The following is a 17,190-nucleotide window of genomic DNA, read 5'->3' on the forward strand; positions in this document are numbered from 1 at the left end:
GCAATCCACCAAGGTGCAAGTGTGCCTGGCTTTTAAAAGGAAATAGGAGATAGCACTCATAGGTTTATTGGACATTAAGCCCTGAACATTCCCATGATTAATTAAGAGAACTTTGTACAACCCTTTTAAACCATGCATCTGGCGCAGTGATTGCTTTTCCCACCATTACAATAGCAAAAATGATATGAACACTTCCTAAATGCATTTGCGCCACCACTTTAGACCATGCACTTTGGATTGTTAAAGTAGAGGCGGGTAAAGTTGAACTGCGTTGTGATCAGTTGAGTCAGGTTCAAAGTCAATCCCTTTCTCCTTTCAGGATCCTTGAAACCAATGAGGAGGTTTGTGTATTTAGATGTAATGTAATTCAACATCAATTCAATATCAACTGCAATTGATTTCACAAATCAGTAATGAAATTAAATAAGGCAGGAAAGGTAAAATCCTCAGACAACAAACACTTCTAAAGCAAAGAAGCCTGAAACATTTTCCCAGTGACTGACATTTAACAAGTTGTACCTTTCTCGGTAGAACTGAATTCTACAACAAGTATCTCTGCCAGTATCCTTCTGAAAAGAAGATACATGTTATTTCAGTAGACTATTGTCTCTTTTAAACTGATTCATTTGGTTTGCTGGAAGCTGTTACTATTCATCCTTGAATTTACTGTATGTGGTTTCCTTTTAGTGAGAATAACCTTTATTCTAAGGCAACTAATTTCCTTCAAACTTATTCTGTTTCCTCATGATTCATTTACAAGAGAAACCACAGTAGTGAGAGATGAAAGGAGGGAACACAGAAACAAAGTGCTGATGTTGGGATTGAACTCAAGTCTCTAGGGTTACCATGTGTGGGTGGGAGACAGTGATGTATCTTTTCCCTGCGACACCTCAAATCCAATCTTTAAGGCATGAATGCAGCCACTATTCATTGCAACAAAAAAAAACAGGAACTAATCATTTTCTCTAATCCTGGTGTCATTTCTGATCTGTCAAAAGCTTGAGACTCCTACAATACCGCATCACCTCAGGTCCTCTGACCTAATCAATGTCAATACCACACTCGAAAGAGTGAGAACTTACAGCTCTTGCAGGTTCTTGCAACAATTTAATTACGCAATGGCAGCCAAACCAATCCATGCGTGAATCAATCACAGGCAAACACATCATATTTGATTCCATTTGATTATACTGGCTCTGACAGGGGGTAATATGTCCAAGTGGGGAAGGTAAAATTAAAGCTAATTGAATTCTGAGGATGCAGTTACAGTCTGCTGTCAGTATGGTAAAGCCGCCTTTAGATCTCCAGGGAATATTCACTCCTACACCAGGCTATACCATCGCCTTCAGGCACTACTCAGTCAGAATCAGAATCAGAATCAGAATCAGGTTTATTGCCGAGTATGTTTTCACGTACAAGGAATTTGTTCTAGTGAATGGTGCAGAGCGCACCAAAACACCGAGGCAGCCATCTGCGGCGCCATTTAAAAAGGAGGAATGGGGAAAAAACAAGTGGAGAGGAGAGGAGAAAAAAATAACAGAACCCAAACTATACTCCTGGGGGGGTGGGGGGGGGGGGGGGGGGGGGTGGGGGGGGGGGGGGTGGTACAGTGTGGGATTCGGGAAAAAAAACCTCAGCAACATAGGCATATATAAACAGACACATCTTACAACACAGTGACTCAAGACAATTTACTTACAATTTTAAGTCACAGAGCGAGAGGGAGTCACATCTACAGCTTGATTTCTTTAGACCAAACCTCATTAGAAAAGTTTACTTTGCTGTATTTTTTTTTTACCCTGAACCGTATTATAACCCTGAATCCTATTATTCTTTATGCTAAAGGAAGTTAATATTTGGTTTTCATTTATTTTTCCACCATATCTAGTGCTTTTTAGCAGCATATTGGTCTTTCCCAGTTTCTTTGACAAATATTTTTACTTCATTAAGACTGTGTGTTCTGTTGTGATTTATACAGATTTGCATAAGAGATTTGAAAGAAAATTTTTTGCTTTATTTATTTTTGGAGAAAAGGCGTGTCGCCTGCCTGCCATTTTTATTGCGCCTCCTGAACTTTAGTTTTACTTGTTTTAAAACTGTCCCATCATTGTCATTTAAATGGCAGCAGTTGGCCTAATTACAGCCTAACAATAAAGCCTATTTGTGTATCACTGAAATCAGGATACATGAAGTAATTTAGAAAAAAAAAAAAAGAAAGCGAGAGAACCATATTGCACAGTTGAGCCACCCTAACTCACCACAGGGGAAATCCCCTCACAACGACAGCACTAAACCCATCTACATTATTTTATATCTTTGGCATGAGCACAAAACTCCAACGGCCTCATCAGCAGCTCCTGTCATCCTGCCAGGTTAGTTATTATGGCAGTAAAGAAACATAGCATCAAACATGATTCCAGTCCCTGTAACTCTTGGTCTTCTTACCAGTTAAGACAAAACAAAGGCTAAGTAAGACAACTGAGACTGATCATGAGTCCACACTTCATTTTGTCCACCTCAGTTTTCCAAAGAAGACAAACTGTTTTCTATCATATGTCAATGTCAATCGCTTTATTCCCATTAATCAGTGCATTTTGGGATCATGGAATTGCATTAATTTTCCCCTCCAAAGGAAACAGTAGCTTTCTTCACAGAAAATAAAGCCCTGCATTTTAAGGCATTTTGATGTTTTTTGGTACCATCCAACATTGAACTACTGAAAACATTAGATAAGTCCAAAATCAACCAAATGCACTATTACATCACAATTTCATTGGTTGACATTGGCCCCGTTCTCCATGTATCCACTATCAAGCAAGAAAGGCGCTGGCATTCAAACCATCCTTAATGTTTAGATAGCTAATATATTAGCTAAAGTACTCAGTGATCAGTCTCTGTATTGCCTTGCAGTTACAATTGAAGTGCATACTTCATTATATTATGAAAGAGAGTCACTGACCTGTGACAAATAGATTCCCTAACAAACACTGATTAGTTTTCCTTGTATAAAGCAAGAGTCTTTGATGTTCGTGTTCTGCCTTGATCTCCCTATGCTCGACGCGTCTTGGAGATGGCTGAGGAATATCAGGTGCCGGTGATCAAGTGTCTCTTTCTAGCTTCTTGATTCCAGGCAGGAGGCCACAGTCTGGGCTCAGCAGCTGTGTATACATAGTACCTGGATCAATAACAGCAGAGGGCCTGTATTGATTATATGCGTAAGTGATACTAGAATGGGGGTTGTAAGGGAAGAGGAGGAGGGAGGTGGGAGGTAGGTGTCCTGGATTAAGGTAACAGGGATACAGCCTTGTGTTGACCCCAGTGAGCTGTGTGCATGCATATGCTTGTGCATGTTTGTTTGTGTGTGTGTGTGTGTGTGTGTGTGTGTGTGTGTGTGTGTGTGTGTGTGTGTGTGTGTGTGTGTGTGTGTGTGTGTGTGTTTGTGTTTGTGTGTTGTTATTTGGCTTCCCTGTTCTCTCACATGCTCTGGTCTGTCATAGATGGTGATGTGTGTAAAAAATGTCATATTATTCAATACAGGTTAACCCTGAATTTCAAAGCTTCCTTGTGTCCCCTCTGTGTCCTGGTCTGACCCTTGCAACAGACTTGATCCATAAATAATCAATTTTTTTACACGAATAAGTATTTTTCAAAAAATTTCAAGTCAGTTTTGGACTAAATTCAGCCAAACTACTGTAACACAACCATCAAAATTCTTTGCAGTCAGTGAAGTTTGTAGCTTTTGTGCTGCACCCAACCCCTGAGAAATTCTCTGCCGTTCATCTGTTCCTCTGTACTTCTGCTGTTAGATTTTCAAAAATACAAGCTGAAAAGTGGGGAACCATTTTCGTTTTAGCTTCCAGGTGTTAATTTTAAATTGGACGTGGGGATATTTTGGTAGTGCAAGTTCCAATATTTCACACATGGAATTACAGAGTGCAGACGAATTTCAACCCACGTGGCAAAAAAAATCCACTGATGTTAAAACCTATTTGCACTTCAATCAATTCATCCAACAAAAAAGAAAGCAACTTGATAAAAGCCACTGTATTTCATGTTTGAGAACAAAACATATTAGTGCTTGATTACTAGTGTGGGCTAATGAATGAATTGAATATTTCTGCAAATACTTCTAAAAGCATAATTTCTGATCTATCTATATTAACAATAAAACAACATGGGGCTTCATTCACAAACAGCCCGAACCTGCAGCACTACTGGCTTTTAAAAGATATTATAAGAGCATATGTTCCAATTTAGACCATTGTAATCTAATTTAGTACTTAGGTTTTGTCTATGTGACAGCATGAATATCTGACAACTCAAAATTTTAACAGTGGAAATAAAAAAAAGCTCTTAATTATCCTTGTACCATTTACATATTTACTCACAAGCTTTCGTGTTCCACAGAAACATAAACCATGACCCTCTGTGATCTCTGTTGCCCTTTATTTACATTGATTGTGTCTTTGCTATAGACAGAACCACATGAAAAACATCTGTTCTAACGCTAAGCTCAGTGCTCTCCAAGGACCTGAATGGCTCAATTACAACAGAGCTCCATGTCTGCAGCACCACCCTCCAAAATAGAGCTGAGCCAGCACCCGACACCTCCTCCTGGGATCAGAAACCCCGGATTCTGAATGTGTCCTGGTCCACTGTGATACAAATATCAAATATCCCTATGGTATTCCCACTAATGAGCCGTTACATCGGATATCTGGATACCGACAGAGTGCTGAGACATTTTAATCAACCATGGAAGCTGCTGTATGAACAACAGTAAATGTCCACAACCTTTAAATCATTTGAAGTCTGAGTATGTTCCCATCAAATTAACTGCCTGTTGAGAGCAGACACAGATCAAGTGTCTATAATTAAAAGGGGTATTACTATCTTGATTTTTCTTGTTATGAAGGGTAGAACTTATCAAACAAATGCATTAAGTGATTTTACAACCAAAGTCAATGCAGTATCAGCCACATTTTTACATTAACATCCACCAATTTCATTGATTTGAACCACTAAGAGCATCGTTCCCCCTAATTCAACTTAGAGACAAACAGTGCAGGGTTCCCTTATCTGCTGACAGTAATCACACCAGTAACAACACTGAGCAAGAACTCAGTCCAGAGAGACATGAACCCTGCTAAATGCCGACATATTGATTACTTCTATATATTGTTAGGTTTTTGTTGTTTTCAAAAGGTTGCTTAATTAACTAGGAGATAAATTAAGGGTACTACACGAAAAAACAAAAACATCACAGTGAAAATGCAGGGAAAAATTGCTTCTCAGTCAGTTATTCTATCTTTCAATTTGTTGCCTAAGTCAGTTGTGACTATTTCAAGTGTGTTGTCAGTGAGAGAAGATTTTTTTACACATGGGAAGCAGCTAAAAATGTTATCAAATCATTTTAAGAAGTATAATTATTTTAAATGAAACATATCTTTGTGGTCCATATTTGGTGTTAGTTACCCAACACAGAACTCAATGCACTATCAATAAAGTTAGAAAATACATCTAACATCCAAGCAGCAAAGTGTTCTTCAAGTGCAGAAACTAGCTGCTATAATTAGCTACTTCCCACCTCTGTGTGCTGTAGAAGTTATTCATCCCTCAGATTCAACACCACATTGACTCCTTTGCAGCGCAATGACTAGAGAGTGCATTAAGATGCAGGGAGAAGCAGCAGCAGCAGTGTCTGAGAAGGTGGAGAGAGACTGGGGGAAGGTACTGGAGACAGGAAATCATTGTCTGATTCATCACTTCAGGTTTAGCAGATTAAACATGGAGAGCCACTGGTGGAAAATCTGTTCTATGAATAAAACAGGATTATTTATTCAGAGAGATAAAAGAAGTGTTAGGGTGTAATCCCTGCATAGGATCACAAATAAATTATCTCATGGACACTATGCACCAACAAAAGCACTACAATGGATGAGCTTGGATGTATCCACTCAACACTTGTACACATATACTATTATCTGTAACCCGTGGCACAGTACTCAAGTGAGGGTTTATGTCTTTTGGCTTGATCTAATATGAACCCACTGTGTTGTGCTCTTGGACAAAATATGTATCAGATTTACAGCAACAATAAGAACATAAATATAATTTTCCTTCTGGAAAAACAAGCTTTGAAAGAATAAAAAAAAGCCCCATTTTCCACCAGTACCATTATTCATGGTCTCAGGGCCAATTGCATTTCCTACAGCCCTGCAGGCAAACTGTGTCCAGCAATATTTCATTGACCAACACATGGTAACAAAGGAGGATGGTGTAGAGAGAGTTTGTCCACCTTCCCTTCCCCTCCTCTTGACTATTCCTCTCCAAATGTGGCGGATTTACACCATGGGCTCAATAATGGAGGTAGGGCTGAGGTTAAGAGGCTGTGGAGAGTGTGTATATTTGGGGAGGGGGGCTTGGCTGCAGGAACGTGAAGAACCTCCAGCTCCACACTCAGGGCTACAGATGAAAAACAGCACCTTTTTTACCCTCATCCCTGCTTATCACTTGGAAAATTCCTGGTGTGTAAAACTGAATTCCGACAGCATTTCCCAGGATCAAGATGAGAGGGCTGGGATTGGGGAAAACATAATGTGGAGAAGCTGGGACAACTGCTCTTAACACTGCTCAATCCCTCTCTTTTACACACACACACACACACACACACACACACACACACACACACACACAATAACTGCAGGCACAAGACAAAAGAGGCTCGTCCTTCTATAACAAAGGGAAAAAGTGGACACACATTAAGCCAATGATGCAAACAAGAAGCCACTTCCAGTATCACACATGCTGATCTGGGGGCTCTGTGATGTTGCACACGTTCACACCCGAGCGGCAGCAAACGACAGGAAGAGGACCTTTGCTGTTTTTAATCTAGGATTTCACCTTCCTGTTTCTATCTATTCCAGTCACATACACATACAACCTGAGCCTGGAGCTATCCTAACAGGTGCTGCACATGGATTTGATTTGATTTTTTTATGAGCTTGAGGTGGAGAAAAAAATGCATACCTAATAATATGAAATATATCCACTGGCAAGAACTCATCAAAATAAGTGCTCTTACAGGAAAAAATAATTAAACAGTGAAAGTGGTAGCAGCATTAAAGTCTGATAGGGGGTAGACGGCTTTAAAATAAGCTCTCCCCAGATACGACAAACGCTGGTACTCAGCTTTAATTATAACCTCATTATTCAATGAAATGAAAGACAAAAGTCCTTAATTTATAAAGACTGTTCCCAATTCACAGCCACCTGCTCAAATGATTAAAAAATGCCTCATTCTGGATGTGTATGTTTGTATATGGACACAATGACTACGGCACAGAGGAAACCCCATCGCCACAGGAGCAAGCTGAAGCACCTGTTCATCTGCCGAGCACCTCCTCTGAACCAGACTGAACCAGATCCTACCCACTGACCCCCAGACAGGGATTACAATGTTGTGTGAGTCAGAACAGCCGGACCATCACACACCCTGCTGAGTGTGTTACTGTCAGCACCATTTCTGCGGCCATACACACACACACACACAGCACAGAAACGGAACTCTACTGAAAATGTGGATATACTGTTGATTTGTACAGTTCGGATTCAGCTGTATGTTGTTCTGTTGCCAATAGTGCCTGATGAAACAGAGCACATCTCCAAGCAAGGTAGAAAATTAAAGAAGGCTTGGGGCAGAAATACTGTCTTAAACTAAAATAAAAATCTGTTCATGCAATTAAAACTGGGGGAAAACATGCAGCTTTTATGTACACGTTTGTTATTTCATTTTTTATTTTGTTAGATGAAGATAGACACACACGTTTATCTTGTTTTATATTGTTAAACTGTCATATATTGATGTACCAGTCGTACTGTATGCGAAGATGATTCTCATTTAGAGACAATACGCTGGTTTTTGTTCAAGAATGTATGTGGACAGAAGCAGCAATCATACACAATTATATAATTGATATCTGTATTTATTGATTTTTTGTGGTTCAAATTAGTCAAATCACCAAAAATGAACAGCGCATGTATTATCCTGTAGTTGGTCTGAACGTGACCATAAAATACTGATTGAAGATTTCTTTCCAGGGTCATCAAGGATGTCCTTCCTGACAGGAAGCTGAGCAGGCATTTGGTATGTGATGGGTCGGTGTATTAGGGGGCCCAGCTAGCCAATTGTGTGGCCCCATAGCTAAAGTCCAGGCCATCCCACCAGCCTCTGCCACCTGTCCTTCACCCTCCCTCAGGGTGTGGGGAGAGGGTGACGGCCAGATGGCTCTTGAGGGCCAAGCAGCATCCTGAGTGCAGCATCCTCCCCACCCCCAGCCTCAGAGCTCCTGGTCCCACCTCCACCCTCTGACCCCCCTTCCCCTTCCCCGGTCCAAACCCCTGAGCCCCAACGCTCGTCAGTGCTGCATGACTGAGCAAACACAGTCCTTCACCAAAATAAATCCCCCGTCTCTCCTGTGCAGCTGCTTGGTTTGCAAGAGAAGCTTAGCTGGTGCCTAAAAGAGCCTTCATCTCCACTGGCAAAGCAGCCTTCAAGACATTAAGATTTTCACTATCACAAAGTGCCAGAACCTTCTCCAGATGCTGATTTTTTTATTGGTTAGCTGTAAAAAAAATCTTAAAGAGAAAGCAGTTTGTGTCTGTTTCAGCTACAGAGCACCTGAGCTAAATAAGATAATGAGTGCTAGCCCTTGTGATTGCTAAAGACAGTAATCATTTATCTGAGCAATCCAGTCGGGCCGGCTGGAAAGGAGCAACTGTTAAAGAGGGATAATGTCTACAATAGGTTCTAAATAATCTCACAAGGCTGCTCATTTGTCATCACGCTATCCTATCTCTCTGATATTACATTCAATTAGTTTCAGATACCAGCAGTGCAGGGCGGCTGGCACGCACAATCAATCAAACCCTGTCAATGATAAATTGTCACCCCTCTGGTTGCTCCCTATATCTAGGCAACAGGCCAATGTAGCAGTGGAGATGATCTGGGGCGGTGATCACCAAGTCTAATGGATGTCTCAACCTCGGGTCAAAATCCAGCATCAATTCTCGCTGAGAGCAAAAAGATCATTTAAATCAGGTTGAAAATCTGTGCTGTGCTGTACACTGCAGACAGAAATGGCCTTCGCTGTTTGTTAGCTTGTTTAAGAGAATTATGCAGGAGGGCACTGACTGCAGTAATCTAAGTGGTAGTTAGCACAGATGTTGCAGTCCTAATGAACAGGTTGGCAGCTGAGGGAGGGTACGGCCACAGTGACCTTGCCCATATGTCTGGCTAAATGTCCACGGTTGGAGGAAATACTGTAGAGGCAGCAGTAAAAACAAGTTATTTTTCTGTTGCCTTTATTATCTTTACAAGCATAATAATTTGATACAACTGAGGCGTATGTCGTAATCAAAACGTAAAAACCTAAACTCTTTCAGCATGAAGTGATTATCTGAGGGACATCTGCTCAATTTTGCAATTTTGTCAGCTCTGCAAATGCTCTCAACTAATTTTTGTTTGTCAAAACGAATATAGTAAAGTTAACAAAATGACTCAGAGCAGTAGTCTATCAAACAGAATACAGGTTAAAAATCCACATAAAGCAGGTAGTTCCAACAACTGCATTACTCAGAAGCAGGAAATAATGTAACTGAAAAATATTCAGGCTTAAACTGATCTACTAGTGATGAATGGAGATGTTTCCATGCACCACGAGCCAAACATTGTGGATTCAAGAAACTAAAATGAGTTTCATTTGCAGGGTGCCTGGGCTCAGCTTCAGGAACATGATGAGGAGCTCAGAAAAGTGGAGGAGGAGATAGAAGGAGAGACGCTGCGACTTTGTAGAGGAAGAAGCCAGTTAAGGTGGTTCGGCATCTGATAAGGATGCCTGGTGTCTCCTTGATGCCTCCCTGTGGAGGTATTCCAGGATCATCCAACAAGGAGGACAAGCCAGGGCAGCCCCAGGATATGCTGCAGGGGTTACATAGATGCATGTGAATGGATGCATGTGAATGGATGGATGGATGGATGGATGGATGGATGGATGGATGGATGGAGTGAGTGAGTGCTGGCATACATGTTAGCATGCAGGTATGTAGGCTCACTAACTTAAATAGCATTCTTCAGTTTGATAGCCTACTGTCTTTACATCACTTTATAAAATCAGATTTCCCTAAACCCTAAATCTCATTGACGATGACTATAATTTCTCATAATAATAATAATAATAATAATAATAATAATAATAATAACAACAATTTTGTCAGTTAAACTATTAATAAGCTAATACTGGCAGAAATGTTATCATGATAAACATTTTAATATCAGACTGATCATTATTGGTAATTTTTAATAAAGAACAAAACTTTCTATCAAATATTTTTCTTATTGCTGCTGATAAAGTGTCTATCACTGGCACATATTGCTATCATTTATCGCCCTGGCCCACAAGCCGGTGTCTCATCATCAAGTCTCTCATCACTGGACCATTCAAAGTCTGGCAGCCATGGAAAGAAACTTTGAAGTTTACTAACCAGGCCTCTCCTGCTGAGTTTGTAACCTGAGGTTCGGATTAAGTCCATCCTGTGAAGGAAATAAACAAAGCCGTGTAGGATTTCCCACTCATCTGTGTCTCTTAACTAATTATGAGAGTGTTACAGAATGACTGCAACGGAGCAGTCAGCAGCACACACATCCACCATAAACACCTCATTATCCTACAGAGCCCCGCCCAACCGTATCAAACGCTTCTTAATGAGCAGTCAGAGACTAGACTGATGAAAATAAATACATAATTTCCAATCGCTCTGATTGAGCAATTAGTGTCACATTCCTTTTCATCTTCATTGAGTTGAATCAATAATAGATTCCATTAGAGGATGCTCTCTGTCACCTTCTGAATGTCCTTCGTCATCTGTATGAGACACTGCTGGACTGGAAGGTGTTGAGATCTGCTGTCGGACTCAGTCTTTAGTTTAAAAACATACAGTTTTTGCATTGAAATTAGTGTTGAAAGATCTCACGCTTAAGCATAATGAACCCTGGCTGTGCATAAGGAACACATTGTGAGCACTGCTTTCTCACCAAACATGTATGTAGTCTTAAAACGCAGGAAGACTTATTATATCAACACTGTCTGCACTTTAACACTGGGTGCAACGTTAGTGGTGTAAAACTGTGCTGTGCAGTAACACAACAACGCAGTGTGAGGTCAGGATATAAATCAAGGAGCAGTTCAATAACACAGAATTCAGTGTTTCATTAGCGCTCTCTCAAGAACCAGGGTGTATGGGAGGCGGGGATATCCCATATGCTGCAGAGACATTGTTAATCAAAGATCAGCTCAGAGCTCTTTTTCTTTGACTGTGCTCCAGTAAATGAAGCATGCCTGTATAGACATGGAGTTCACAGGTATTTAAATCTTCCCAACCTAATTTCACGCTAGCTCTCACAAATCTGTGACACAGAGGAGACGCAACGCATGAATCAAAAATGATGAATATGTATTATAGAGTGCTGCTGTCAGACAAAAAAAACATGTTTTTAGTAACTAGGAAAAAGTACATGTAGTATGTTTTTGGGAACCAAGTAATATTCGGTCAAACCAAACAACTTCTGATGCAAAGTATAGTTACATACCAATTCATCACAGAAGAAAAAGCACTTTTAATGAGTTTGGTTCTTAAAGGTTACGCACAACATGATTCTCATCCTCCAATAAGAACTAAAATGTGAACATTACAAAAAAAAAGTTAATAGTACAGTACAGGGAAGCGCTGAAAGGCACAGATAAAATGGACACAGTGTACATCCTTAATCCTTCCTTAACTGCAGCTACAATACAAAACACTAAAGATCAAATCTCATGAAATCCCAGCTCAGAGATACAGACTGACTACAAATAGGCAGGTTTCTGATAGTCTGCAGTTCTGCTCCATCAAACATGATTCACTACAATACAATACATCCCTCTCTGCTTTCCCATGTAGGTCCATGATTGCCACTCAATGAACATTAATATATGGAGCAGAGGACAATTGAGAGAGTAAATCTACGAGGAGAGCAAAATCCAATTACCTCCTTCTGGGGCGAGTATCACATATAGGATCGTGAACTCACACAGCCTAGGTAATTGTCAAGGGACATTGAATCTTACTGCATGGGAGCCCGGGGTAATTCTCCAACAATGAGTGTCCGTGTGTCCACGTTCCTACCTCAGTACTTTCAATTTATTTAAGTCGGCTGATGTCCATTAAGAGGGAAGGTGAGTATTGGCTAAGTCTAGCACAGCTCTTCCCTGGATAACGCCGGGCCTCGTCTGGTCCGATGATGCCACCACAGTTGCAGCTGCAACTGAGGCTTCCAACAAAATCTCGACATGTCGCTGCTGATAACTCATTGAGTATACAAAGAGCAAAAACTCACTTTATGAATGGCATCGGGGTCTGTTGAAAAAAAAGTAGTTTTGATGGGATTTTGTAAATATTTAGCTCCATGCTGCATCCAAACACTAGACGGAGATGCTTCAGTCCTTGTGCCACTTAGCTTCCAGAAAGAGGCTCGGCAGTCTGGAAAATTGGAAAACAGCAGCTGGGGCTTTGGTGGGATCAATTAATATTCATGTTCTACATAATCCCGTGTGCCTAATTTAACACACCTGATCGAATCAATAATTTACCGGGGGAGGACCGGGAAGGACAGGGAAAGAAATGAGAAAAAGGAATAAATCTTATATATCTGATCCCTGGTGCACCTTTAACAGAGGGACTAAAGCCCAACAAACCTCCACACCAACTGAAACAGAACCAGACTTGACCAAACTCCACCATGCACGCTGTGACCGTGTCGACCTCAGCAGCTGTCTACTCCTCAGCTGCTCCGAGTGGTGGACCCCGTGTTGGAAACCGAGATGAGGTCACCCACCCAGAGGATTTGGGGATCCCTCCTGTTTTGCTACCTTAGCTGTAAACACATTGTAAACGGAGCGGTGGATGTAGCATTAAACCTGTGAGTCAGCTGAGTCAGTGTTGACTGCAGGAAAGCTGCAGAAATTCAGTCCACCACCACATTAAAGGGTTCATACACCCAAGGAGCTGTCAGTTACTTTCATCCTACAGAGGACCGAGTAATCCTTCATCTACAGGCAAGCCATGAAAACCAGGAGGAGAACCAGAGCTATGAGGTTTGCATACAACAACAGCACTACATCAACATCATGTGGAAAATGCAGAGCGGAGCAGATATGGGGGAAATGAGTTGCGGCATCAAGTACTCCATCAATCTTAGTGCAGACTGCTGAAGTAATTCTACACGACCACAAAGCATCAAAGAAGACTTAACAGACGCCTTGATAATTTCACTCACTCTTTGGCTTTGAATCAGTCCTGTTATGCTTCCTTTGACACCTCGGGAAGGTCAGATTAGGTCAGACTGCAGATATATAGAAAGGCCTCAAAGGCTTTTTGTTTTTTTGCAATAAATCAAATTATTTTGGATGTTTTCTTATTGACAACTTTGAATCTAAATGTAGAATTTCAAAGAGGTCAGGGGATGTTAAGTTAAGCAGCAACAGTTTTGCTTTGCTTGTTGACCACCTATGCATCAAACTATCCAGACTCAAATGTCAACATTCAGACTCTACCTTCAAAGATTGCCTGTCCACTCCACACTCAAAGGCACCCACTCATCCTTGTTCTACCCTCAAACTGTCACACATCACAGAGCAGACGGCTAGATTTGGAGGATAAAAGAGGATCAGTCACTAACTCACCCTTTTCTGGTCCTCCAAGCCGTGCAGCACAGGTTTCCTCCTCGGGTGCTGTTGTGGACTAGCCTCTGCTCCCGCCTCCATCTTCCCATAAGTGAGTGAGTCCTCAGGCTCTTCCACAGCTAAATATCCTTATTGGGAATGAAGGGAAATACCTGCTCACAGTATTTCAGTCCCCTTCCCACTTGGTTCCCAGTTGTGGTGCATGAATGTCTGTCCAAAAAAAGGAAAAACCGTCTGTCCATCAACTTTGCTTCATGAAAAAGATGGCACCCAACCTCTGGGGGGATCCAACCTCAGCCACATGCCGTGTCTCAGTCATATCGTTTCTTGATGGTTTTTCTTTGCAGTTCCTGGTGAAGAGTGGCTGGCCTGAAGTGAGCATCAGGACAGAGAGCAGGAACTGAAGATGACCAGGATGGTTCTTGATCTGAAAAACATCATCAGATCTTAAAGGAGGATGTGATCATCACGATGTGAGGTTAGATCTGTGGGCCACTGGAGAGAAGATGTGGGCAGGTTTGGTTTCTAAAGCAAAATTGGGTTCAGGGAACATCCACCAGTATTAAAAAAAAAAAAAAAAAAACTGTCCAGCGAAAGCAGATGTCACTCACAAAGCTGGTGTCACTCACAGCAAAGGTCACGTCTGGTATCCTGACAGCGAACAAGTGCTTGTGTGGAGAAAGAAAACAGAGTTGAATTGAAACATGAGAGCAAAGGCTGTGGTGTCGCAAAGAACTTGAGATACATCATCATACAAACAAGCTAAACGCAGCTACAGTGGGGATCAAAAGTCTTTTGGAGCCCTCTGTATGTACACACCAGATAAACCACATCTGATAAACACATAAGCTCCTCTTGACCTGAAGTATATTTACAAGACTGCTGAAATTGTACTTTTTTATTATTCGCAACACATCCAATGAAAAGACCAAAACCAACAATGTGTTAGTCCATCTCTATATACTTTACAACCTGTCTGTGGCACTCAGTCACAAGCTCATTACAACCTATTCCTCCTTCCAAAAGTTCAGTCATTTCCTTAAACAGCTGGGCACTGTTGGTTAAAGCAAATGTTACTGCAAAGGTGCATATTTGGAACTGCTTTCAGCCAAGCATTAATGCACATGGAGTGAGTATTTACAGCAGCAAGATGGAGTATGAGACTGACTCAAAACAAATAATACAGTGTACACATCCAATGCAGTGGATGAACATGACTCCAGTGCAACAGTGTGGCTCACTGATGTGTTTTTAATACTTTTTGAGATTTTATACAGAAAAAAAAACTTGCCTGCAGGATCATTTCATGGTTGGTTTTAATCCTTCCATGGGATTTACTGACAATGAGACAAAGGTAGAATATCAAGGTATGAGTTGTACCTATTGCATATAGGACACGGGTTAATCAACAGACCGCCGGCTAATTGCTGCAGGTGTGGGCTTTTCACCAGTCACACACACTTCTTCAAAACATAACTAGCTAACTTTTTCGTGGTCACAAACTTGCTATTGTGCTACGCAGCTGTGCTAGTTGTCAAAAACATGACCTTGTTGCCTCCGTTTGAACACAGACAAACATTTAGTGAAGAGTTGCGGTCTGGAACCGAGGGTCTGAGCTGCTGCAGCATCCCTGCAGGAGAGAGTGAGCCCGGCAGTGCGGCTGCCGCTCCGAGCTCTCTGGAAACTGTCCCTGATTGGCTTAATTAACCAACAACAAATAAACTAGGAGAAGAAATAAACATCAGAGAAGAGTTTCCGTGTGAAGAAATGATGCTCACCCCGCACTACTCTGTCTCTGTCCTTCCCGGCGGAGATGATCCCTGCTTCGTGTGCAGCGCTGTCCCTTCCTCTGGCTGCGAGCGGAGCAGCCCGCTGCGGCGTTCACGGGCTATCGGAAATAACCACAAACCTCTTTCAATTGTTTTTTTTTTTTTTTTTTTGTTTTTCCCCTTTTAGCTTAAACGCTCTAGGTTGTGTTCTCTGTTAGTGTTTCTAGTCAGGTTATTTCTTTTACCAGGCGTTTTAGTGCTTTGCAATTTGTGAAGCACTTTGTGACTTTGTTTTGCAGTGTGTTGCATAAATAAAGTTTGTTTTCCTTTTCGCTGTCATTAAACTGTTTTCACGAATAGCTCTCACAAATTTTAAACTAGGGAAAATACATGCTGGATCTGACATTACTCCAGCAGCACTTTTATAGTCCTATAATTTGTTAAACCTACACATTCTTGACTATCATCACTGATTTTTATTACTCATCAGTAAAAAGTTGTTGTATTATCAGTTAGTCGATCATAGTTTAAATTCAAGCTTCTCAGATATGAAGAGTTTTATGCTTTTCTTTGTTGTTTATGATAGTGAACCGAATATCTTGCTGGTCAGACAAAACAAACAAGTGGTGTCATCTTAAGCTGTGAAAAATTGTGATGGACATTTTTCACTCTATTTTTGACATTTTATAGATAGAAAAGATTACTGAAAAGATAATTAACAGATTTATTGATTAAAAATAGCTATTTTTTCAAGAAATGCTGAACTTTAATTTATGATGGGAAATTCTTGAAAGGCATCATTAAAAAGACATTGGAAAGTATCATCTTGGACTGTGGAGAATTTGGCATTTGGTCATGAAAGTAGTCATTATACGATGACCTGCAACATCAATAGGTATACTTAGGAAATAGGAATAGATCTCTGGCTCTAGCTCTGGTAGTATTATAATTGTAACACGTAATAGCTTTAAAAAGTTTATAATCCAACACCAGACCATTACCAAAGGACTGAATTTTATTTCTTGCTCCAAGACAGACATATTTACCATGATTACCCACTGACTGCTGATATGAGGGTCCATTTTTAATCGAAACCCATTCCAAGTGGGAGCTCTAATTTACGAGGAGCACCTGAAGACAGCATCAAGGTCCCCACTCGCTTTCTCTCACATCCGTAACATTACGTCACTGGATGCTCCGCGCTCCGCTGTTCTCTCCCAGCATCCTTGAAGGCGCCAGTCGGTTTCCATGGCGACTCCCAGTATGGAGAGCTGTACCGCCACCTAGCGCAGGGTCCCTCCATCCCTCCATCCCTCCATCCCTCCATCCTCCATCCCTCCATCCTCCATCCCTCCATCCCTCCACCCTCTGTCTCTTATTTTGTGCTGCTGCTAAAATGTTTCCTGTTAGCAGCTAAACATCTTTGCAGAATTACCCAATAATCAAATCATGTAAACCATGCAAAGGGTTTGACCACAAAATGATGTTAATTTGGTTATTTACTGTAGAATGTGGCCTCGGTGTGCCATCGCTTCACGTAAGCATCGTGATTATCTGCATTCATTTTAAATCATTTCAATATTTTCCGATTCATTTTTGATAATTTTTGAGGTTTTTGGACAAAACTATATGTGACTGTGTCA

At 41.1% G+C, this 17,190-nt stretch overlaps 1 protein-coding gene across 7 annotated transcripts in view; it reads right to left on the reverse strand.

Annotated features, from left to right (window-relative positions):
• The window catches only part of nav2a (neuron navigator 2a), a 215,282-nt gene extending 199,431 nt beyond the window's left edge, over positions 1-15,851 (reverse strand). For 4 of the 7 annotated variants that reach the window (XM_071489497.1, XM_071489500.1, XM_071489498.1 and 1 more), the window contains exons 1-2: positions 15,557-15,851; positions 13,779-14,446 (exon numbers count right to left, since the gene is read on the reverse strand). In XM_071489497.1, coding sequence (XP_071345598.1) covers positions 13,779-13,859 — 81 coding nt within the window. In that variant the 5' untranslated portion in view covers positions 13,860-14,446; positions 15,557-15,851. The remainder of the gene's footprint in view (positions 1-13,778; positions 14,447-15,556) is intronic. The other 3 variants (XM_071489496.1, XM_071489494.1, XM_071489495.1) reach the window with 3 other exon arrangements.
• Positions 15,852-17,190: the final 1,339 nt, after the last annotated feature.

This window comes from Trachinotus anak, unplaced genomic scaffold (assembly GCF_046630095.1).
Source record: "Trachinotus anak isolate AG129_WGS33_773 ecotype Australia unplaced genomic scaffold, CSIRO_AGI_Tana_v1 ptg000011l, whole genome shotgun sequence".
In the NCBI taxonomy this organism is placed as follows: domain Eukaryota; kingdom Metazoa; phylum Chordata; class Actinopteri; order Carangiformes; family Carangidae; genus Trachinotus; species Trachinotus anak.